The following is a 23,665-nucleotide window of genomic DNA, read 5'->3' on the forward strand; positions in this document are numbered from 1 at the left end:
AAAGGTACAAAATGATTTAAATTAGAAATTGAAGAGTGCACTTTGCTCTGCATGCCTACAAATTTTGGAAAATGCCCTGTTTACACACCTGTCTGGTAGACAAAGGGTAACGGTTGATGATGATATTGAATTGTGGTAAGATGGTGATGCAGTGTGTTCAGTAGTGGGGTTTGTTTGGGCTCTCTAACCCCTTTTCTTAAGAGTTTTTATACTCACAATTGAAGCTATCTTTATGCTGCCACTTAGTTTGATTCGGAGAGATCTGTGCCCATTATTAGATAGCTCAGGGCATTTACGCCATTAAATCAAGCTCTAGCAGACTTGTAAATTAATGGAACAATATCCAGTATTAAATTATTGTCTTGTTTGAAACGTACAAAATACAAAGGAAAAAATACTGAGAAAGGCTGTTAAGTGAGATTTACTTAAAAAGCGGATAATCTCCGTTCTCATCTGTTTATTCAATCCTCAGATTGTTGCAGGTTTTCATAAATGCTACAGCGGGTATTCAAGTCAGTAGCTCTGTGTATATTCACGTATTACGTGTAAGACGATAACCCCTGCCCTTTTATTCAGAATTTGGAATTTTCGTGTCTTTTTTTTGACTTACACATAACATTTCCTATCGGTCACCATGGCTCTGTAGAGAGCAGGAAACTTTGTTCAGCGTGAAGTAACTGTTTAGCAAACTGCCATCTCCACACAGAGATAAGGAGGAAACTGAGCCTGAGACAGGTTAATGGGGAGTAGGGAGGGAAATGGAAACATAGAGCAGGATTATACCCCGTCGTGTGGGCTTGGCGGACGGACCCAGGAATGGCAGTGAAATGGAGTGTCGCCCGGGATCGGGCCCCAACCACAGTTTCACGCTGGCTAGCCAATTAACGGCCAACCAGCGTGAAAGGTGCGCTAAAACTCTCAGCGCTGCCGGGGTGGGGGCAGGGAGGAGGGCGAGCGCGGAAATCTGTGCATGCGTGGGGAAGCACGCAATGACAGCTCTCTGAGGGCACAGAGCTGCCTCAGAGAGTTGAAGAATTGTACACTGGCCAATTAAGATTTTACAAATGATATAAACATGTCCCCACATGTGACTCAGTCACATAAACAGGGACATGTTAAAAATGACGTTGAAAATGTTTAATTTTTTTAAATTACTGCTGGAAATCTCATCCTGCCCATAGATGACGTTTCATAGAAAATCCAAAGGCTGCCTGGCTGATTCACCTGCCCGCCAGCCATTAGGCTGGAAGGGCAGCGGAAAATAGCATTCAGTTATTTGATTAAGGGCCCTAATAGGCCTCTTAATTGTCGGCAGGCGTGATGCAGACTCTCACGCGCGCCTGCTGACCGAAATATTGCGCAAGTGTGCAATGATGTCGGGACGCTCGCCTGATGTCATCGCGCATGATTTTACGCCCGATCGGGTCGGGTGCGCATCTTGCCCATAAAATAGGAGAGTGGGAGGTTGAGAATCAGAGAGACACAGGTGATGTCAGAAGTTCCAAAGCAGGCCAGGTAGGTTTTTTTTATTTTTTCATGGGATGTGGGTGTCACTGGCAAGACCAGCATTTGTTGCCCACCCCTAATTGCCCTTGAACTGAGTGGTTTGCTAGGCCATTTCAGAGGGCAGTTAAGAGTCAACCACATTACTGTGGGTACGGAGTTATATGTGGGCCAGACCGGGTAAGGACAGTAGGACTTAAGTGAACCTGATGAGTTTTTATGACTATAGATGATATTTTTATGGTTACCATTACTAAGGCTAGCTTTCAAGTTCCAATTTTTTTCTGTAAGTGAATTTTTCCACCAGCTACTGTAGTCGGATTTGCACCCAGGTCCCTAGAGCATTAGCATGGGACTCTGGATTACCAGTCCAGTGACATTGCCACTACGCAAACGTCTCCCCCCAAAGTGTGGTCCATAGAGTAAACCATGGTGATTCGCTTATAAGATGTCCCCTATTTTCAGTTGCCAAATCATAGAACCATAGAAAAGTTACAGCACAGAAAGAAGCCATTCAGCCTCTGGCCTGCTGGCTAAAAAATAAAAAAAAAACATAGATGCAATTTTCAAGCTGTGGCAATCTTCTTGTAAATCTCCTCTATACTATCTCCAGAGCAATTACGTCCTTCCTGTAATCTTGGATGAGGGAAATGAATGTAATATCACCAAGCTTGCGGATGACAAAAGACAGGTGGGAAGGCAAGTGGTGAGGATGATACGAAGAGTCTACAGAGGGATATAGACAGTTTAAGTGAGTGGGCAAAAACGTAGCAGATGGAATATAATGTGGGAAAGTGTGAGGTTATGCACTTATGCAGGAAGAATCGAGGAGCTGAGCTGAATATTATTTAAATGGAGAAAGACCGAGGAAAGCAGCAGCACAGAAGGGTTTGGGGGTCCTCGTGCATTAATCCCAAAAAGCTATTATACAAGTTCAGAAGGTAATAGGTTAGGCAAATGGAATGTTGGCCTTTATTTCAAAGAGAATGGAGTATAAAAATAGGGAAGTCTGGCTAAAACTATACAAGGCACGAGATAGACCACACCTAGAATACTGTGATAAAAGCAAAATATTGCAGATGCTGGAAATCTGAAATAAAAACAAAAATAAAAAGAAAAAGAAAAACAAAAACATCTAGAATACTGTGAACAGTTTTGGTTCCCTTACCTAAGGAAAGATATACTGGCATTGGAGACAGTCCAGAGAAGGTTCACTAGGTTGATCCCAGGTATGGAGGGATTCTCTTATGAGGAGTGGTTGAGTAGGTTGGGCCTGTACTCATATTGGAGTTTAGAAGAATGAGAGGCGACCTTATTGAAACATATAAGATCCTTAGGGGGCTTGACAGGGTAGATGCTGAGAGGTTGTTTCCCCTTGTGGGAGAGTATAGGACCAGAGGGCATAATCTCAGAGTAAAGGGTCACCCATTTTAGAAAGAGATGAGGAGGAATTTCTTCTTTCAGAGGGTAGTGAATCTGTAGTATTCTTTACCGCAGAGGGCTGTAGAGGCTGGGTCATTAAGTACATTCAAGGCTAAGACAGGCAGATTTTAATCAGTAAGGGAATCAAGGGTTATGGGGAAAAGGCAGCTAAGTGGAGTTGAGGATTATCAGATTCATCAATGAATGGCAGAGCAGACTCAATGGGCCGAATGGCCTACTTCTGCACCTACGTCTTATGGTCAGAACTGTTCACAAAATTCCAGCTGTGGCCTAACCAGTTCCATCATTACATCCTTGCTTTTGTATTCTATACTTCATCCAATAAAGGAAGCTATTCCATATGCTTTCTTTACCACCCTATCCACCTGTCCTGCCATCTTCAGGGATCTGTGGATATGCACACCAAGTCTCTTACTTCCTTTACCCCTCCCAATATCCTCCCATTCATTGTGTATTCCCCAGCTTTGTTTCTCCTCCCCAAATGCATTACTTGTCTGGATTGAATTCCATCTTCCACTTTTCTGCCCACTCAATCAAACCATTGATATCATTATGGAGACAATAGTCCATCTCTCTCACTATGCTTATTGTATCTAATATTTCACACTCCTTTTCTTTAACTAAAATATCTATTTCATCCCTTTCCTTAGTGAAAACAGAAACAAAGTGCTCATTATCAACGGTACAGCCAAGTTCTGTGTTATCTGCAAATTTCCCAATCTTGCCACCCACATTTGAGTCCAAATCATTAATATATACAACAAACAGAAAAAGACCCAATACTGAGTCCTGTGGGACATCACTGGAAACCCTGTTCCATTCGCAAAAACTCCATCAACCACTACCCTTTGTTTCCTGTCGTTGAGCCAATTTTGAATCCAACTTGCCACATTCCCCTGTATCCTATGGGCTTATACTTTTCTGACCAGTCAGCCATGTGGGATCTTGTCAAATGCCTTACTAAAACCCATGTAGACAACACCCACTGCACTATCCTCATCAATCCTCCTTGTTGCTTCCTCAAAATATTTGATTACATTTGATTCCCCTAACACAACCATGCCCACTACCCCTGATTAATTTGTTCCTTTCTAAGTGAGTTTATCGTGTCTCTCAGAATTGATTCTAATCATTTGCTCACCACCTGGGTCTGGCCTATAAATATTTGGTCTATCCCTTGGACCATTTTAAAATAATGGTACAACATTCACAGACATCCAATCCTCCGGTATCTCACATGTATCTAGTGAGGATTGGAAAATGACCCTCAGAGCATCCGTTATTTCCTCCCTGGCTTCCTTTAACAGCCTGGGATGCAATCCATCTGGCATGGTGACTTAACCACCTTAAAGTTCCTCCAGTTCATCTTTTCTCATTCTGTTTATTGTATCTAATATTTCACGCTCCTCTTTATCTAGAATATCTGCTTCATCCTTCTCCATAGTGAAGACAGAAATAAAGTACTCATTGAGAACCCTGCCACGTCTTCAGCTTCAATGTACAAGTTACTATGTACATCTCTGATTGGCCCTACCCTTTCCTTAGTTATTCTGCTGCTCTTAATATACTGGTAAAACATCTTTGGGTTTTATTTGATTTTACCTGCCAATATTTTTCATGTCCTCTCTTTGCTTTCCTAATTACCTTTTCTACTTCACCCCTGTGCTTACTATACTCCTCTAGGCTTTCTACAGTATTAAGCTTTTTGTGATTGTCATAAGCTTTCTTTTTCTGCTTTAACTTAGCCCACATGCTTCTAGATAACCTGGGGGCTCTAGATTTTGCAGTACCATCCTTTTTCTTTGTGGGGACATATATACACAGTGCCCATAGAATCTTGCTTTTGAATGCCTCCCACTGGTCTGTCACTGATTTCCCCTCAAGTAGCTTTAACCAGTCCATTTTCACAAGATCACCTCTCAGCTCCGTAAAATTTGTCTTTCTCCAATGTAGGACTTTTACCCCTGTTCTATCTTTATCCTCCTGCATAATTATATTAAATTGAACAGTATTATGGTCACTATCTCCAAAATGGTCACCCACTGCTACTTCATTCACTTGCCCAGCTTCATTTCCTAAGACTAAATCTAGAATAGCATTCACTCTCATTGGGCTTGCTATGTGCTGGCTAATAAAGCTCTTTTGAATGCAGTTCAAGAATTTTGTGCCCTCTGTGCCTATTACGCGGTTCATATTCCAGTTGATATTAGGGAAGTTGAAGTCCCCAACTATTATTGCCCTATTGTTTTTGCACTCAGAAATTTGCCTACATATTTGGTCTTCTATCTCCCTCTTACTATTTGGGGATCTATAGTACACTTGTAGGGCAGAATTTTACCCTTCGCGTCCGGGTGCACGCCCGACGAGCTCATGCATGAAATAAAGCACTTTGACGTCAGATGAGTGCTCCAATGTCAATGCTCACTCTTGCGATATTTCCCTAGGCAGGCGGGCGGTGAAGAAGGAGGCTCACCCGCCATTAATTAAATGGCCAGTTAAGGCCCTTGTGAGACCAATGGACTCCAAGTTTATGTAGCCCATGTGATTTTCAGATGGGCATGGGCAACCTGGGCAGGTGGGCAGGCCACAATTTGCAAAAATCTCATCCATGGGTGGGATAAGAGATGACAATGGGCTTGACAAAGCGAATAGTGAATAGTTTTGGATATCATTTGCTGCTGCTTGCTTCTGTGAACAGGACAGCTTAATTTTGCTTCAGTGCTGCATTCAGAGCATTTAGAGGCTTCAGTTCAGGACTCAGTGTTGTCTTCCAGACCCCCGGAGGATTCACCCCGCGTGAGTCCTTCCAGGTATTGGACAGCCTTCCCTTACCCTGGTAATGGGGATTGTGGTCTCCACTGGAGGTACCTCCTCTGAGGAGGACAAGAGGGTCAGAAGAGGGAGGAGGCCAGGTGTCCCTATTCAGCTTCCAGGGGAGCGACCTGTGGGAGGAGAGGCGCAGGGCCAACAGAAAGGCAAAGGTGGAAGTGGCCAGAGAAAATGCCACTATCCTGCTGCCAGGGTTTACAGGCAGCGATGCAGCTACCTCAATATGTCTGAGGCACAATGCTGAAGGAGGCTTCATCTCTCAAGGGAGACAGTGACCTCCATCTGTCAGAGGATCGGCCCTGAGATTAGCTCTGATTGTGTGGGTGGACATCCCATGCCAGTGGTTCTGAAGGTCACAATGGCCCTAAGCTTGTATGCCTCTGGCTCTTTGCAGGGCTCAGTGGGGGATCTGTGTGGAGTCTCCCAATCAGCTGTCCGCAGTTGCATCAAACAGGTGACAGACGCTCTGTTCAGGCGGGTATTGACTTTCCTTCATTACTGTACGGACAAGGCCAGCCAAGCAGAGTGAGCCAGAGGCTTTGCTGTGATTGCTGGGTTCCCCCATATTCAGAGTGCAATTGACTGCACACACATGGCCATCAAAGCGCCAGTGGGTGAGCCCAGTGCCTTCGTCAACATGAACATGCAGATAGTGCACAGGATGCAGATTCTGCAAGTTTTTGCATGGTACCCAGGCAGCTCCCATGATGCCCACATCCTCAGACACTCCCAGGTGCCGAGGCTCTTCAGTGCTCCAGCCCAGCTGGATGGATGGCTGCTGGGTGGCACGGGCTATCCAATCAAAAGGTGGCTAATGACGCCTCTCCACCATACAAGAACAGAGGCCGAGCTGCAGTACAATAGGAGCCACGCCTCCACAAGGGCTGTGGTAAAGAGAACCATCAGTTTTCTCAGGATGCGCTTCTGATGCCTGGACCATTCAGAGGGCGCACACCAGTACCCCCCAGACGTGTGTCACTGATAGTGGTTGCATGCTGGGCTCTCCACAATCTGGCACTGGAAAAGAGGGATGCAGAGGAGGAAGAAGATCTTAATGCAGCTCCACAGGCAACAGATGAAGAGTCCAGTAGTGAGTCCCAGGACGAGCACGCTCTGGGGAATGCTGAAGGCACAGATGCAGACCTGGGTAACCTCCAGGGAAGCAGCAACACCTGAGAATCTTTGATCTAAAGCTCCTTCAGCTAGACTACCAAATAAGAACCACCACCACATGCCAGGGTTGCAAGCTCCATACCCGATCTTTGACAGGACCAGTTCCTTGTTCAGCAACATTCACTATGGGCCAGTGCAATAAAGTTCCAGGAGTCACATGTCCATCATAACATCTAGGCCTACCCTGCACCTACAGGGCAAATGAAGCATCCAGGGGCCAGTTGCAAAAAAAAAAATTCATTTACTGCTGACTGACAAACATTGCAGAAATTAACATTGACCGGTGTTTTACATCACATCATTAAAAAAACCAGAAAAATGGGGGAAACAAATATCACCTGTGATCAGGCCGTGTTGTGCTTAAGGTGCTTCAAGTTTTCGCTTGCGAGTGCGCCATCTAGGTGTCCCTCACTGGCAACAGCATTAGAGACAGCCAGCTCACTCTGCTGTCTTGTTGGCCTTGATAACATTGGTGGGCATCCTCTGGCCCAAGGAGCCTGTGCTGGCCCCACCAGGGAGGGAGTGGCCAGTTCCACAGTTGGCAGCTCGCCAGTCATCACAGCCTCATCAGATGCCGCAGTCACTGGCAAGGGCGGAGGAGCTGTTGCCATCATCCAGAGATCCCTGAGAGGAGACTGCAGAGACGACAGGCAGCTCATGCTCCAACATCAGGTCGCTTTGGAACTCCCTGCTCACCATTGATGGACAGGCACCTAGCTGGGATACTGAGTGCCTAATACATCTCCCACACTGGCACTGACCAGCTGAGGTCATTGCCGGTGTGAGGGCTGGCAGGTCCGAGCACATCACCAGGAACCCCTGATTGAGTCCCTGGAGGAGCCCCTCCATGAGCATTGCTACTCTCTCCATGGAGGAGGCATTGCGCTCGTCCATGAGGGTAAACACAGTGCTTATGCTCCGCACGGACTCCTCCACAATGGACACCATGACACCCATTCCCTCATGTATCTCTGCCAGATCTTCCCACACACCCTGCTGGACATCCAGCAGCTGCTGCCTAATGGACGACTCCAGAGGCCCATCATCAGCCATAGACTGAGCATTGTCCTTGTCCCCAGCAGCCCTCTGACTGCTGGCGATCTGGGCATCCGGCAGCACCTCAAGCGAGTGTGAAGTGCCCTCACCAATGTACACCGAGATATTAGACACCGATCTTATGCCCACTAAGGTGCTGGTATCTGTGCTGGTGCTTGCTTGACAGAGCGGGTGTGACGCTGGTGCCTGCTCAGCATGCTGGTTCTCTGGGGTCAGGGGTGGGCCTTCAGGCTCCTCACAACGAGGGGCTGCTGGTGAGCCTAAAAGGGAGAAGAAGGACATGTCATTAGTTTTAAATTATTAGACTGTCAGTGTGCATGCCTCAGACCCTGATGAGACAGAGATCTGCATCATGGTGCCTTCGTCTTTCCATTATCAATGGGCATTTCAGGTACGAGGCTCACATCCATATACAGACTACACTGCAATGGTTGCAAAAAGCCACATTCTCACCTCAGTGCACTGCACTGTTATCTCTCTCTGGCATCCCAAACTCACCGTGGCTGCTTGACCAAGGTGCATGGCACCTCTTCAGCTCCAGTGCCTCCTGCTCGTATCTACTGAGGATGAGGAGGTGAGGGGGTCCCCTGCCATGCTGTGACCCCTCTGCATTGTTATGGGATGTTTTCTCCTGGAAGGATAGAGGAGCACTGATTAGTGTACCCTCAACCTGCAGCACCATTGCAGCCTGGCCAATCCCACCTGAGGAACACCTCGCAGGGCTCAGCATGTTCGTAACCCTGGAGCCACAAGGCACTCAGTCCGAGCAGCCAGGGGTCACCCCCTTGGCCAGATCCTGCCTCACTGCCATTTGCAATTCATGCTGTAACACGTCTGAGGTCCACGGGGGGATGGGCAGCTCTTACCTGTTCTGCAAAGTGACCCATGCCAACATGGTGCTCACCCTTCCCGATTGCAGGAGATCGTCAAAGTGCTTCTGGCACTGGACCCATGTGCGCCTCACCACGCTGTGGCTGCTGACCCTGGATGCCATCTCCTCCCAGGCCTTTTTGGTGGGGCCTCCCCCTCCCATCCCTGGGCACAAGTGTTTCTCTCCTTGCTGCCACCTCCTCCAGGAGGGCAGCGAGGCACTCACCTGAGAAATGTGTGGCTGACTATCCCGCAGACCTGCCCTCCTGCCTGCCATGTCCACCTGCTATGGTATTCATGCACAGGACTTGTGCGTATTTCGGTCCAGGGGCTGCTGAGGCCACATTTGAATCGGCCTCTGGGTCCCCATTGGACCTGGTTGATATTAGGCCCCTGCCCCTGTCCACCCCTTCACGCTCATTCACAGGCCATGTCTCACACTGGACGGGCCTTATTTGGCCTTCCACATCAAATTGCGGTGCGCTGCTGATCACGGGTGCCAATCACCCCCACCAAGGGTAAAATTCTGTCTGTAGTCAGGCTGTCCCCTTTTTATCCCTGAGCTCAACCAATTATGGCCTCATTTGATGATTCATTTAGTATATCATTCCTCCTCACAGCTGTAATTAATATTTTAACCAATAATGCTACACCCTTACCTTTTATTGTCCCCTCTCCATCCAGCCTGAAAACCCCATATCCAGGGATGTTGAGCTGCCATTTTTGCTCCTCTTTAAGCCAAGTTCCTGTTATAGCAATGATATCATGCTGCCCTGTGTCTATCAGTGCCCTCAGCTCATCAGCTTTGCTTGCTATACCCCTTGCATTTAAATAAATACCTTTTATCTGGGAAGAGCATCCTGCAGTCAGCATTGCAGTGAAGCAGCCTGGGAAGAGTGCCCTGCAATGAGCATTGTGGTGAAGCAGTCTGGGAAGAGCGTCCTGCAGTCAGCATCATGGTGAAGCAGTCTGGGAAGAGTGTCCTGCAGTCAGCATCATGGTGAAGCAGTCTGGGAAGAGTGTCCTGTAGTTTGTTCTTATTGAAAATAACAAGAGTGACATCACAAGACAGCGCAAGAGAGCAGTGGAGAGATCAGAACCACCGCAAGTGCAGGGAAGATTCAAAAAGTGACGTCACCACAAAGGTGAGAGCTGATTGGTGAGTAGTGGGTAAGTGTTTTTCTCCAGTTTTTTGCTCCAATTTAAAATAGATTAAGCTAAGGAAAGGTAAGGGTTCTAGTTTTTATTCACAGTACATAAATAATTTAACTTTTTTACTGTATTTAACTTAAAATAAGGGTTTTTTTTTCAACTAGAGGCATGGCAGGGCAGCTCAGTCCCATGCCATGTACAGCCTGCAACATGTGGGAAATCCTAGACGCTCCTTGTACTCTGACTGACCAAGTGTGCAGGAAGCACCACCAGCTGCAGCTACTTGAGCTCCGAGTTTCGGAGCTGGAGTGGCAGCTGGAGGCACTGAGGTGCATCCGCGAGGCTGAGAGTTTCGTGGATAGCACGTTTTTTGACGTGGTTACCCCACAGCTTACGGAAGTGCAGACAGAGGGGGAATGGGTTGACCATCAGTCAGAAGAAAGGTGTCAGGCAGGTAGTCAGGAAATCCCAGGGTGCACCATGCTTGAGAATCGTTTTTCTGTGTTGGAAAACGGGACGAGAGATGGTTCCTCTTGGGGGTGCAGCCATGCTCATGGCATTGTGAGTGGCTCAGCTGCACAGGGGTGGAGGAAAAAGAGGGGAAGAGCAATAGTGGTAGGAGGCTCAATAGTAAGGGGAACAGACAGGCGTTTCTGTGGTCGTGGACGTGACTCCCTGGTGCCCTGGTCAAGGATGTCACTGAATGGCTGCAGGGCATTCTTAAGGGGGAAGGCAAACATATGGCACATATTGGGACCAATGATATAGGTAGAAAGAGGGATGAGGTCCTGCAAGCAGAATTTAGGGAACTAGAAAACAGATTAAAAAACAGAATCTCAAAGGTAGTAATCTCTAGATTACTTCTGGTGCCACAAGCTAGTGAGTATAGAAATAGGAGGTTAGTCCAGATGAATGCATGGCTGGAGAGATGGTGCAGGAGGGAGGGCTTTAGATTTCTGGGACATTGGGACTGTTTCTGGGGGCAGTGGGACCTGTACAAGGTGGACAGGTTGCACCTGAGCTGGAATGGGACCAACATCCTTGTGGGGAGGTTTACAAGTGCTGTTGGGGAAGGTTTAAACTAACTTGACAGGGGGATGGGATCCTAAGAGGAGGTTCAGCAGGGGGAGATGCACAGCTAAAATTAGAAGAGAGAGCAAGTGAGTCTGAAAAGCATAGAAAAATATAGGCCAGTTAAGGCACAAGGGAGTTTGGCAAGGTTGGATCGTATTTATTTTAATGCAAGGAGTCTGATGAATAAGGCAGATGAGTTGAGGGCACAAATTAACACATGGAAGTATGATGTAATTGCTGTCACAGAGACATGGTTGAGCGAGGTGCAGGATTGGCAGCTCAATATTGCAGGATATAGGGTCTTGAGGTGAGACAGGGAAGGAGGTAAAAGAGGAAGGGGTATCGCAGTATTGATCAAAGAATTAATTACAGCAGTAAGAAGAGATGACATCTTAGAAGGCTCTTCAAATGAAGCTATATGGGTAGAACTGAAAAACAGAAAAGGAGCAATCACATTGCTGGGAGTGTACTCTCGGCCCCCAAACAGTCTGAGAGAAATAAAGAGCAGATATATAGGCAAATTTCAGAAATTGTAAAAATAATAGGGTAGTAAAAGTGGGGGATTTCAACTTCCCCAACATTAACTCGGTTAGTCATGGTGTGACAGGTTTAGAGGGAGTGGAATTCTTAAAATGCATCCAGGAGAGCTTTTTAAGCCAGTTCGTAGAAGGTCCTACAAGAGAGGCGACAGTCCTGGATTTAATTTTAGAGATTGAAGCCGGGCAAGTGGCAGAGGTATCAGTAGGGGAGCATTTTGCATATAGTGATCATAACTCCATTAGATTCAAGGTTGTTATGGAAAAGGACAAGGATCGGCCAGAAATCAGAGTTCTAAATTGGGGGAAGGCTGATTTTAATAAGATCAGATATGATTTGGCCAGAGTGGACTGGGAGCAGCTACTTTTAGGTAAATCTGCTTCAGAGCCGCCAGACTCATTCAAGGAGGAAATAGGGAAGGTACAGGGCCAACATATTCCAGTAAAGATAAATGGTGGGACCAACAAATCCAGGGAACCCTGGATGTCGAGGGACATACAGGATTGGATAAAGAGAAAAAGGGAGGCTTATGGCAGTACGGAGGGCTCAAAACAGTGGAAGCCCTAGAGGAGTATAGAATGTGTAGGGGGGATCTTAAAAAGGAAATTAGGAGAGCAAAAAGGGGGCATGAAAAAACATTGTCTGGTAAAATAAAGGAAAACCCAAAGTCATTTTACAAGTACATTAAGAGTAAGAGGATAGCTAGGGAAGGAGTAGGGCCCATTAAGGACCATAGTGGTAATTTGTGTGTGGAGCCAGAAGACATAGGTAGGGTTCTAAATGAATACTTTGTGTTGGTGTTCACAAGTGAGAGGGACGATGTGGGTATGGAAATCAGGCAGAAGAACTGTGATATAATTAAATAAATTAGTATAGAAAGGGAGGAGGTTCTAAGTGGCCTGGCTGGCTTAAAAGTAGATAAATCTCCACGACCGGGTGAAATGTATCCCAGGCTGTTGAGTCAGGCAAGGGAGGAGATGGCAGGGGCGCTGGCAATAATTTTCAATACCTCTCTGGCCACAGGAGAGGTGCCAGAGGACTGGAGGACAGCCAATATGGTACCGTTATTCAAGAAGAGAGGAAGGGATAAACCAGCGAACTACAGGCCAGCCAGTCTAACCTCAGTGGCGGGGAAACTATTGGAAGCAATTCTGAGGGGCAAAATTAATCTACACTTGGAGAGGCAGGGATTAATCAAGGACAGACAGCAATGTTTTTGTTTAGGGGAGGCCATGTCTGACCAATTTGATTGAATTTTACGAAGAGGTGACCAGGTGCATAGATAAGGGCAATGCATTTGACATAGTCTACTTGGACTTCAGCAAGGCTTTTGATAAGATCCCGCATGGGAGACTGATAACGAAGGTAAGAGCCTATGGGATCCAAGGCAATTTGGCAAATTGGATCCAGAATTGGCTGAGTGGCAGGAAGCAGAGGGTGATGGTCGAGGGGTGTTTTTGTGACTAGGTGCCTGTGTCCAGTCGGGCTCCACAGGGGTCGGTGTAGGGCCCCTTGCTGTTTGTGGTATATATAAACGATTTAGACTTGAATGTAGAAGGGTTGATCAGTAAGTTCACGGATGGCATGAAAATTGGTGGGGTGGTAAATACTGAAAAGGATAGAAACGGGCTGGTCAGATGGGCTGATCGGTGGCAAATGGAATTTAATCTGGATAAATGTGAGGTGATGCACTTGGGCAGGACAAACAAGGCATGGGAATACATGATGAATGGAAGGACCCTGGGAACTACTGAAGATCAGAGGGATTTGGTGTGCATGTCCACTGGTCCCTTAAGGTAGCAGGACAGGTAGATAAGGTGGTTAAGAAGACATATGGGATTCTTGCCGAGGCATAGAATATAAGAGCAGGGAGGTTATGCTGGAACTGTATAAAATGCTGGTTAGGCCACAGCTAGAGTATTGTGTGCAGTTCTGTAATCCACAATATAGGAATGATGTGATTGCACTTGAGAGAGTGCAGAGGAGATTTACCAGGATGTTGCCTGGGCTGGAGACTTTTAATTATGAGGATAGTTTAGATAGTCTGGGGTTATTTTCCCTGGAGCAGAGGAGATTGAGGGGGGACATGATTGAGGTGTATAAAATTATGAGGGGCATAGATAGGGTAGACAGGAATGAACTTTTCCCCTTGGTGAAGGGATCATTACCAGGGGGCATAGATTTAAGGTAAGGGGCAGTTGGCTTAGAGGGGATGTGAGGAAGAATTTTTTCACCCAGAGGGTGGTGGGAAACTGGAACTCACTGCCTGAAAGGATGGTAGAGGTAGAAACCCTCATAACATTTAAGAAGTATTTGGATGCGCACTTGTGATGCCATGGCATACAAGGCTATGGGCCTAGTGCTGGAAAATGGGATTAGAATAGTTAGGTACTTGTTTGACTGGTGCAGACTCATTGGGCCAAAGGGCCTTTATCTGTGCTGTAGACCTCTATGACTGTATGACTCTATTGCCAAATTCCTGTGCTGTAAACCTTTTAACCGTTGCTTCTTCTGTCTTTTAGAGTCAGTTGCTAATTTTCTATCTGCTCTGAATTTGTCTTATCTGAATCTGTCCTCAGGCTCCCATCCCTCTACCAATCTACTTTACACCCCACCCCCACCCCCGCAACAATGGCTTACATTTCAAGTCTCATATACCTCAGTATATACAGCAAATCTCCTTTTAAGCACTACATTGACTTTACAAACGGCTTATGCCATTTGCCTTGAAGCTGTTTACTCACTGACATATGTAGTTTAAGTTTGTAATAAAAGATTTAGGTCAAGTTTGATTTTAATTAAAAGGATTTTTTTTTCTGCTGTGCATCAATCATATGTACTTCAATTGCCATGGCTTTAGAAGCTAATGGTAATGTCTTGGTGGACATTACCATTAGCTTCAGTACCCTATCTCCCACCCTATAGGACTCTTAACAGTGTAGGGTGGTATCATGTCACCTGAGTAGTCTTCTAGGGAGATGGCATACAAATTAAATTCTTGACCCCTCTCCATTTTATGGCCACTTACCAATGTTCACCTCCCAGCTGAGTTTTGAGGACCAAATTGTCTCTTTCTAAGAGGAGATTTGAGTTATTATGCTATTCTGCTCTCGGAGCATAGGAGCAGGAGTAGACTATTCAGCCCCTCAAACCTGCTTCATCATCAGTTAGATCATGGCTGATCAATGCCTCAGCTTAATTTACCTGTCTTAATTCCATATCCCTTGATATCCTCACCTAACAAAAAACTATTTCAGTCTTGAAAGTTTTAATTCCTCCAGCATTCACAGCTTTTTTGGGGAAGAAATTTCAGATTTCCACTACCCTTTGTGTGAAGAAATGGTTTCTGATTCTCCTCCTAGAAGGCCTAAATTTAATTTCAATAGGCACTTCATGTAGTCTCAGTTTAACCATCCTTATTTGTAAACTCGAACTATTGGCAGAGAAATGTGTTGTGCAATGAGTAACAGAAATGAGTTTGCTATGATTGAAATGTAGATTTCTAAATCACAGCTGAGGACCAGACCTAAATTTACTGTTTCTGTTTGATTTCTGCTTTCACGTTTGAACCCCTACTGATCTGAATTTCCTTTGCAGTTCTCAAAATGCTTTTCCTACTTCACCAGGGACTTCAAAAGCAATGCAATCCCTGAGTGTAAAATCTACTTTCACCCCGCAGGATCAGCAGTCATTTTTAATATATGTTCTGAGATGATAGAGGCTCTCTGCCAGCTGTTATTCTTGGATCCTGAGACAGGGAAAAAAATGGGGCAGGTTTTCTCTCATTAAGGAAAACAACATAAAAAGGCCACTTTGGACACTTGACCATACCAGAGAGATATTTAATATATAAATATATGTATATATTTGTGACCATTGCACTTTGCTTACTAATATCCCGAACTATGTATTTTAGAGCAATATGGCACTTTGTATGTGGAGAATTAGGGAGCACCACAACTGGCCACTCTAATGATCAGCCTTCATGCTAAAAGCAGTGGCTTTCCAGTGTTTCAACTGATGTACATCTAGGAATGCAAACCCTGCCCTGTACTGGAGAAGAGCTCATTTATACTATTGCGATGATTGACAGTGCACTACCTGGGGAACAACTGTTTAGCCCAGCTGGCTGCCAGTGATTTTGTGTAAAAGCCTAAATGCCAACACGTTATAACGTTCAGACACACGTTCCTCTTGGCTTTTATTTGATGATTGAATGATTGAAGCCTTTTCACAAATGAATTAAAATGATGGCTCCACAGCCAGCCAATGATGTGTGAGGCAGGAGTTTTCTGTAATACCACTGCTGATTTCCTTGCAGGATTTAGTGGATTTAACATCAGTGCATTAACTGAGGGATAATTTACCAACTCAGTTTGCTGAACCAACCCACCAGCTTTTTGCTCATGGTTTGCTGATATGCAATGCGAGCAGACGAGATTCCCTGCTGGCAGTGCGAACTAGGTTAATCAGCCCTGTTGTTTTCATTAAAAGGAAAATTTCTGCATGTTTTGTCAATTATCATAGCCACAGCTATATCATCTCTCCATTTATAACTAGAGCAACAGTTAAGCTATCAGCATTCCTTTTTTTGGTATAAATTTTGTCCTGTTTGAAAAGAATTTTAAGTTGCCTTTCTGAGCTAGACTTCAAGCTAGTTGGTGAGAGGACAATTTTTATTAATTGTTCTCCAGACATGGGGACGTGGGTTCAAATCCCATCATGGCAGCTGGTGGAATTTGAATTCAGTCAATAGGGAATATAAAGCTAGTCTCAGCAATGGTGACCATGAAACTATCGATTGTTGTAAAAACGGACCTGGTTCACTAATGTTCTTTAGGGAAGGAAATCTGCCATCCTTACCTGGTCTGGCCTACATGTGACTCCAGACCCACTACAATGTAGTTGACTCTTACCTGGCCTCTGAAATGGCCTAGCTGGCTTGCTCAGTTCAAGGGCAATTTGGGATGGGCAACAAATGCTGGCGTTACTAGTGACTCCCACACCCCATGAAAAGAATAAAGGAAAGAAAGAAAACTGGGGAGAATTACTCACCTCAAATGAATATCAAAAATATCTAATACTGAAACAGCCATGAATGGCCATAAAAAAAACTATTCCTCAAGTTTTATGTTAGAACAGGAGAACTCAAGGTCTTTAGTTCATGTCTTATAGTCTCTTGTTTCCATTTGGCTGTGTTTGCTGCCAACATGGCGCATGCGCAGTTGTACCGTTTCACTCCATGACATCACTGTGAGCAACGGAGATCAGAACACTACTCATTCCCCCAACCTCAGTGTGATACTTATCCTGTCCGTTTTGGTTTCTTGTGTGCTTTTAGGATTTTGGAACCAGGAAGGGCTATCTTATTCAGAACAAAATACAATACCCATTTTCACCTAGGTAATTTCCTCTAGCTTTATCTTTTTCTATGGCATGCACACATTTCAAACAAGCAAGCATGTACATAGAGGCTGGAGACTTCAAACTCCCTTTAAAATGCAATCAAGCAAATTTTCACGTCCCTGCTGCTGAAGATATTGAAACATCTGGACATAGCCACAAAGATTAAAAATGGGTTGGGAAATTGGCTGGCTCTCTTATGGGTGCGTGATCCTCCTCACCTGATTTTCCTTGATGCTATGCACCTGGATGATTCAATATGCCCAAGTTAGGAGCACAAAACATCTACACCACTTTTTTAAAAACTCATTGAGAATATTAGATGTATAGATATGGATCTGAGTGGCAATTTAAATTTGTACATCTGTTTTCCATTGTCAGTAAGATTCAACTTTAGGTTTTCTGTGCATGCATGGACAAGTACACAAATGCAGATGGGTGCCAATGATCACAGTGTTTCCATTTACAACCTGCCAAGCCATGTAGTCTCGTTGTAATAGATTAATGGGAAACTGCACACGGCAGTATATGTTATAATTTTATTGTTTGATAAACTGCTTCCCAATGTTTTCTCAGGTCAAAAAGAAGGAGGGAAGCGGAGGAAGCAGCGGCATAGGGAAGAACTGAAGAAGAAAAAGACAGCAAAAGTGAAGCATTAATTGTAAGGTGCAGTGGATGATCTTTGAACTCCAGCAGAAAACAATTATATTTCATGTTAATTGATATAGCTTTACAGGATGTGAATTAAACATGACACAGCATGTCAGTGTTTCTATTTTTGTGATTTTTTTTAATAGCTTTGTGAAGTAGCAGAATGATAAATGTATTGATTCCGTGATTTGGTACTTGCTTCTGGTGATGCCAGATCATGGAATCACCCCTGTGGTCTCCTAAAGTCTGATATGTCTTAGCCAGGGTTCAGGCAAAACTGTTATGTGGCAAATTAATTTAGTAACATTTCTATATTTATTTGGTACAACAACAACAACTTGCATTTGTATAGCACCCATAACAGAAAAACCTCCCTGAGGCATTTCATAGAGGCATGAGGAAAAATGGACACAGAACCAAAGAAGAGGACATTTAGGTGGGCCTTAAGGAGGAAGTGGAGGGGTTCAGGGAGGGAATTCCAGAGAATAAGATCTTGGCACCTGAAGGCACAATTACCATGTACAGGTCAAGGGATGGGGAAATTTGGAAGAGGCCAAAGTCAGAAGATTAGAGATTTTGAGGTTGGGGGAATTCATAATTGGGGGATGTTACAGGGATAGGCAGGGACACAGACATGGTGGGATTTGAACGGAAGAATTTTAATATTTGAGGACACTAGGAATCAATTGAGGTCAGTAAAGCCTGAGGGTGATGGGCAAGCAGGTTTTGGTGTGGGAAAGCAGGAATTTAGATGAGCTTAACGTTTATTGAAGTTGGGAAGTAGCCCGAGAGATCATTGGAGCAATCAAGTCGTTTTTCCCATTTTCCTTTCCATTAGATAGTCATTGTAACAAACCCTTCTTCCAGTTAGAGTTTTGGAATCAAAAACAGTTTCTAAATTTGTGGTTGAGTATTTATTACTTGAAGGTGTGCGTCTTGGTGGGGTAGAGCAACAAAGGGATATCAGAGTACACATAGACCAATCACCAAAAGTCATACTACATTGCTAGCAAGCCCGTAAAAAAAAAAGACAAGCACCTGGCTTTATTTCTAGAGAGATAGAATTGAGAAGTAGCAAAGTTATGCTCAATGTATCGAACCCTGGTTAGACCAAAGTTAGAGTACTGCCATTTTATAAAAAGGATATGTGCACTGGAAAGGATGCAAAGAATATTTACAAGGATGATACCAGAAGTATGTGGGTATACATATCAGGAAAGAGTGAATAGGTTGTGACTGTTTTCTCTTGAAAAAAGAAGGCTGAGCGGTGACCTAACAGAGATCTTCAAAATTATTAAAGTGTTTGATAGAGGGGATACAGACAGAATGTTACCACTTATGGGGAAGAACACAACTAGAGGCCATTAATGTAAGATAGTCACCAAGAAATCCAATAGAGAATTCAGAATAAACTTCCTTACCCAAAGAGTGTGGAGAATGCGTAACTCACTACCACAGGGAGTGGTTGAAGCAAATAGTATAGCTGCATTTAAGGGGCGGGCTAGACAAGCATATGAGGAAGAAGGGAATAGAGGGTTACCTTATGCTGATAGATTCAGATGTGGAAGGATGGGAGGAGGCTTGAGAGGAGCACACACACTGGCATGGAGGAATTAGGCCTTATAACCTATGCAAACCTATGTTAATCCTTTGTAGTTCTGTCACTGGCTAGAGCGATGGTATTGTTGAGAGCAATTTGTTCCGATATTAGAAGTAGAAACACAACATTTATGATATACTGGCACAAGTATAATTTTCCCTGTAGCACATTGACACCACAAACACCAACAAAGACCCGACACAGAAGATCCCTGACTTTGATCTTCCACAAAGCTCATTGACAACCTTAGACCACATCTGCACAACTTTGGGAGACGTGGGTACTTGATGCATGAATGGAAAGTTAAGAGCTCTCCAGTGTGTGGCTACAGTCACCCAGGGAATTTTATTCTCCCCACTATACATCCCAGTCTGCCACATAATTAATCATCTGTTGATGTACCAGCATGTGGATAATACAAAACTTTGGGCTCTCTCTCCACAAATGCTGCCAGACGTGCTGAGTTTTTTGGGTTCTCCGGCCTGCTCTGCCCATGACTTTATTATAACATCAGAAATCCTTTTTATGTTATGGGCCTGCTTCGAGTTTAAAAACGGAGTCAATTCCTTTTGTTACTAGTTCACCCCATTTCTAACTGCTGGCTTTGGTCACAGCAGCGCAACTGCACGGTTAGAAAGTTTGCACAGTGAAATTGCTCAGAAATTGTATTCGACATTCTGATTTTCTCATTCTGATGGCGGATTTTCCCTGATCCAAGTGCGAGTAACTAATAGTGTAAACAACAATTCTGCAGCGAGAATGTGATACCTCTTCTATTTCTTGCTGGGTCATTGCAGCACATGCCAGTGACCTACTCCCAGGTACCTACCAGTACACTTTGTAACCCACCACTGGGAAATGTGCAATCCTTATCAAACTATTTACAGCTTTTGAAAGTAGACAACAGCGTTTGTCCCATTGACATGCGTGAAAAGTGACTCACCTCGATCATCCACTGGGTTACCTTGTCAAGAACTGTCAATGGTGAATGGGTTGTAATTATTCTCTAAATAAAGACTAATTTAGACCTTCAAGAAATTAAGTGTATTTTTATAAACTTGTTGGGGAAGTTTCTTCGACTAGACTCCAGGCTGGAATTTCCAACTGGAGTTACACTGGAAAACTTGCTTTCCCAATTTCCCGACAGAAGTGGGCATATTGCAATAGCATGCAACATCATTAAACATATCTCAAGTCTTTTGCTCCAAAAGCACAGGGGACACCTGCGTTGCTGGTTTGCCTTTGGCATCCGTCATTGCTGTGGGCGATGCAGGGGCCAGGTGGAGCGAGCCAGAGGCTTCACAGCAATTGCTGGGTTCCAATGTGTCCAGGGTGCAATCGACTGCACACATGTGGCCATCAAGGTGCCAGTGGGTGAGCCAGGACCCTTCATCAACAGGAAGGGCTTCCACTCCATGAACGTGCAGATAGTGTGAGATCACAAGATGCTGATTCTACAAGTCTGTGCAAGGTACCCAGGTAGCTCCCATGATGCTTACATCCTGTGACACTCCCAGCTGCCGGGGCTCTTCAGTGCTCCAGCTCAACTGGATGGATGGCTGCTGGGTGACAAGGGCTATCCACTCAAAAGGTGGCTCATGACGCCTCTCTGCCATCCAAGAACAAAAGCCGAGCAGTGGTACAACTGGAGCCATGCCTCCACAAGGGCCGTGGTAGAGAGACCCATCAAGATGCGCTTCTGATGCCTGGGCCGTTCAGGGGGTGCACTCCAGTAACCCCCAGATCATGTGTCGCTAATAGTGGTCGCATGCTGCGCTGTGCACAATCTGGCGCTGGAAAGGGGGGGTCGCAGTGGAGGAAGAAGATGTAGACGCAGATGCTCTGGATGCAGATGATGAATCCAGTAGTGAGTCCAAGGACAAACACACTCAGGAGAACGCTGAGGGGGTAGACGCTGACCCGGGCAATCTCCAGGGAGGCAGGAACACCAGGAGGCTTTGATCCAACGATCCTTCAGCTAGCCCACCACAGATGGACCTCCAACACATGCCAAGGCTGCAGTCTCCACACTTGATACCTGAGAGCAACATTTGCCTGGTTAGGAACATTGAGCTTTATTGGCAAGGCAGATTGTTAATGACAAACAAGTCATTCATAACATCATGGGTTCCCATGCGCCTGCTGCAGTAATGAAGCACCCAGAGGCTTGTTGAGAACTAAAACATTTAATGATTTCAAAGTCTACAAAACAGAAATTAAAGTACATTAAAAGGTGTTGAGCAGCTCACCGAATGAAAAGCAACTAACTCGGGGACAAAAGAAAACCTCCAATGATAAGCCCGTGGTGTTCCTAAGCTGATTAATGCTTATGTTTGCAGGTGCTACGTCTGGGTGCTGCCCCCTCACTGGCACTGGCAATGGAGACATCCTGCTCACTCTGCTGTCCTGTTGGCTTGATGACCTTGGTGGGCGTCCTCTGGCCCGTAGAGCCTGTGGTGGCTCCACCTGGGAGGGAGTGGGCAGTGGCACAGCTAGCATCTCCCCAGTCATTGCAGCCTCACTGGATGCCATAGTCACTGGCAGAGGGGTGGAGGAGCTGCCGCCCTCATCTGGAGTGCCCTGAGAGGAGCCCGCAGAGACGACAGGCAGCTGCTGCGCTGACATGAGGTCACTTCAGACCTCCCTGCTCACCATTGGTGGATGGGCACCTAGCTGGGAGACTGGGTGCCCAATTGATCTCCCACATTGACACTGACCAGCTGAGGCCAATGCCGCTGTGAGGTCTTGCAGGTCCGTGAATATCCCCAGGAAGCCCTGATTGTTCTCCTGGAGGAGCCTCTCCATGAGAATCGCCACCCTCTCCATGGAGGAGGCAGTGCGCCTGGCCAGGAGGGTCATTGTACTGGCGGGGGTCCACGTGGATTTCTCCATCACGGAGACCATGGCACGCATTCCCTCATGTATCTCCGCCAGATTCTCCCGCAGACCCTGCTGGACTTCCAGCATCTGCTGCCTCAGGGACGCCTCCGGAGGCACATCATCAACCACCGACTGAGCATGTTCCTGGTCTCCAGCATTCCACCGACTGCCGGCGCCCTTGGCACTCTTTGCCTCTGCCTACACCTCAAGTGACTGTGAAGTGCCCTCACCACTGTACCCCAGGATACAATCTTATCCCCACCTAGGTGCTGGTATCTGCGTTGGTGCCTGCCTGGCTGAGATCGTGCGACGCTGGCACATGTATATCTTCAGGGCCCTTGGATCAGTGAGGTCCCTCTGCCTCCTGAGTCCAGGCATGCTCCGGTGAGGCTGAAAGCAAGAACAAAGACATTTGATTAGTTGAAGTCGTTACACTGTTAATGTGCATGCCTAACATCCGGATCCAGATGTGCTCCTCCTTCCATTATCAATGGGAAGTCCATGTTGGATGCTGAACTCATAATACAGTCACCAGTGGACTGGTTGCTATGACAGACATTGTGACCTCAGTGCATGGCACTCTTACCTTCCACTGGCACCCCAACCTCACCGCTGCCGGTAGACCTGGGTGCATGGTGCCTCTCCAGATCAAGAGCCTCCTGCTCATATCTGGTGAGTGTGAGTTGGTGAGCCTGCCCCCCACTACTCCGCATCCATTCGGTGTTATTGTGGGCTGTCTTCTTTTGAAAGGAGAGAGGAACATTGATTAGTCCACCCTGTACCTGCAGCGCCATTACAGCCTTGCCACCCCCACCTGAGTGAAACATTGCAGAGCTCATATGAATTATGACCCTGGAGCCGCAGTACACTCACTCCAAGCAGCCCGGGCTGACTCCCTTGCCCAGATGTTTCCTCCATCACATTTGCCACTCACACTATAAGACTTTCCAAACCAAGGCGCACTGCCACCTGGAAGGACAAGGCAGCAGATGGATGGCTGCCCCGCCACCTGGAAGTTCCCCTCCGAGTCAGTCAGCATCCTGACTTTGAAATGTTTCGGCGTTCCACCACTGCGCCTAGGTACAGATCCTGGAGCTCACCCCCAAAACAGTGCCGTGGATGTACGTGCACCACATGTAGCGGATACAGAAGGCAGCTCACCACCACCCTCTCAGGGGCAACTAGGCACGGGCAATAAATGCTGGCCCACCCAGCGAAAGCCACATGTCATGAATGAATGAATGCACTAACTAAATTCAGTGTTGTGGGTGGAGGGAACAGTGGGGGCCAAACTAACTACTGTGCTAAGTGACCCATGCCAACACGGTGCTCACCCTTCCCGATCGCAAGAGGTCATTGAACTGCTTGCGGCACTGCACCCATGTGCGTCCCACCACATTGTGGGAGCTGACCCCCTTCTGCCACCTCCTTCCTTTCGTCATGTGGTGGGGGGGGGCCTCCTGGCTTCCTCCTCCTGTCCCTTGTCACTATGAT

At 46.0% G+C, this 23,665-nt stretch overlaps 1 protein-coding gene across 3 annotated transcripts in view; it reads left to right on the forward strand.

Annotated features, from left to right (window-relative positions):
- dnajb6b (DnaJ heat shock protein family (Hsp40) member B6b) overlaps positions 1-20,325 on the forward strand; it is a 168,841-nt gene extending 148,516 nt beyond the window's left edge. For all 3 annotated transcript variants that reach the window (XM_041183891.1, XM_041183894.1, XM_041183892.1), the window contains one exon: positions 17,617-20,325. In XM_041183891.1, the coding sequence (XP_041039825.1) occupies positions 17,617-17,699 (83 nt within the window). In that variant the 3' untranslated portion in view covers positions 17,700-20,325. The remainder of the gene's footprint in view (positions 1-17,616) is intronic.
- Positions 20,326-23,665: the final 3,340 nt, after the last annotated feature.

This window comes from Carcharodon carcharias, chromosome 3, assembly GCF_017639515.1.
Source record: "Carcharodon carcharias isolate sCarCar2 chromosome 3, sCarCar2.pri, whole genome shotgun sequence".
NCBI classification, from domain to species: Eukaryota; Metazoa; Chordata; class Chondrichthyes; order Lamniformes; family Lamnidae; genus Carcharodon; species Carcharodon carcharias.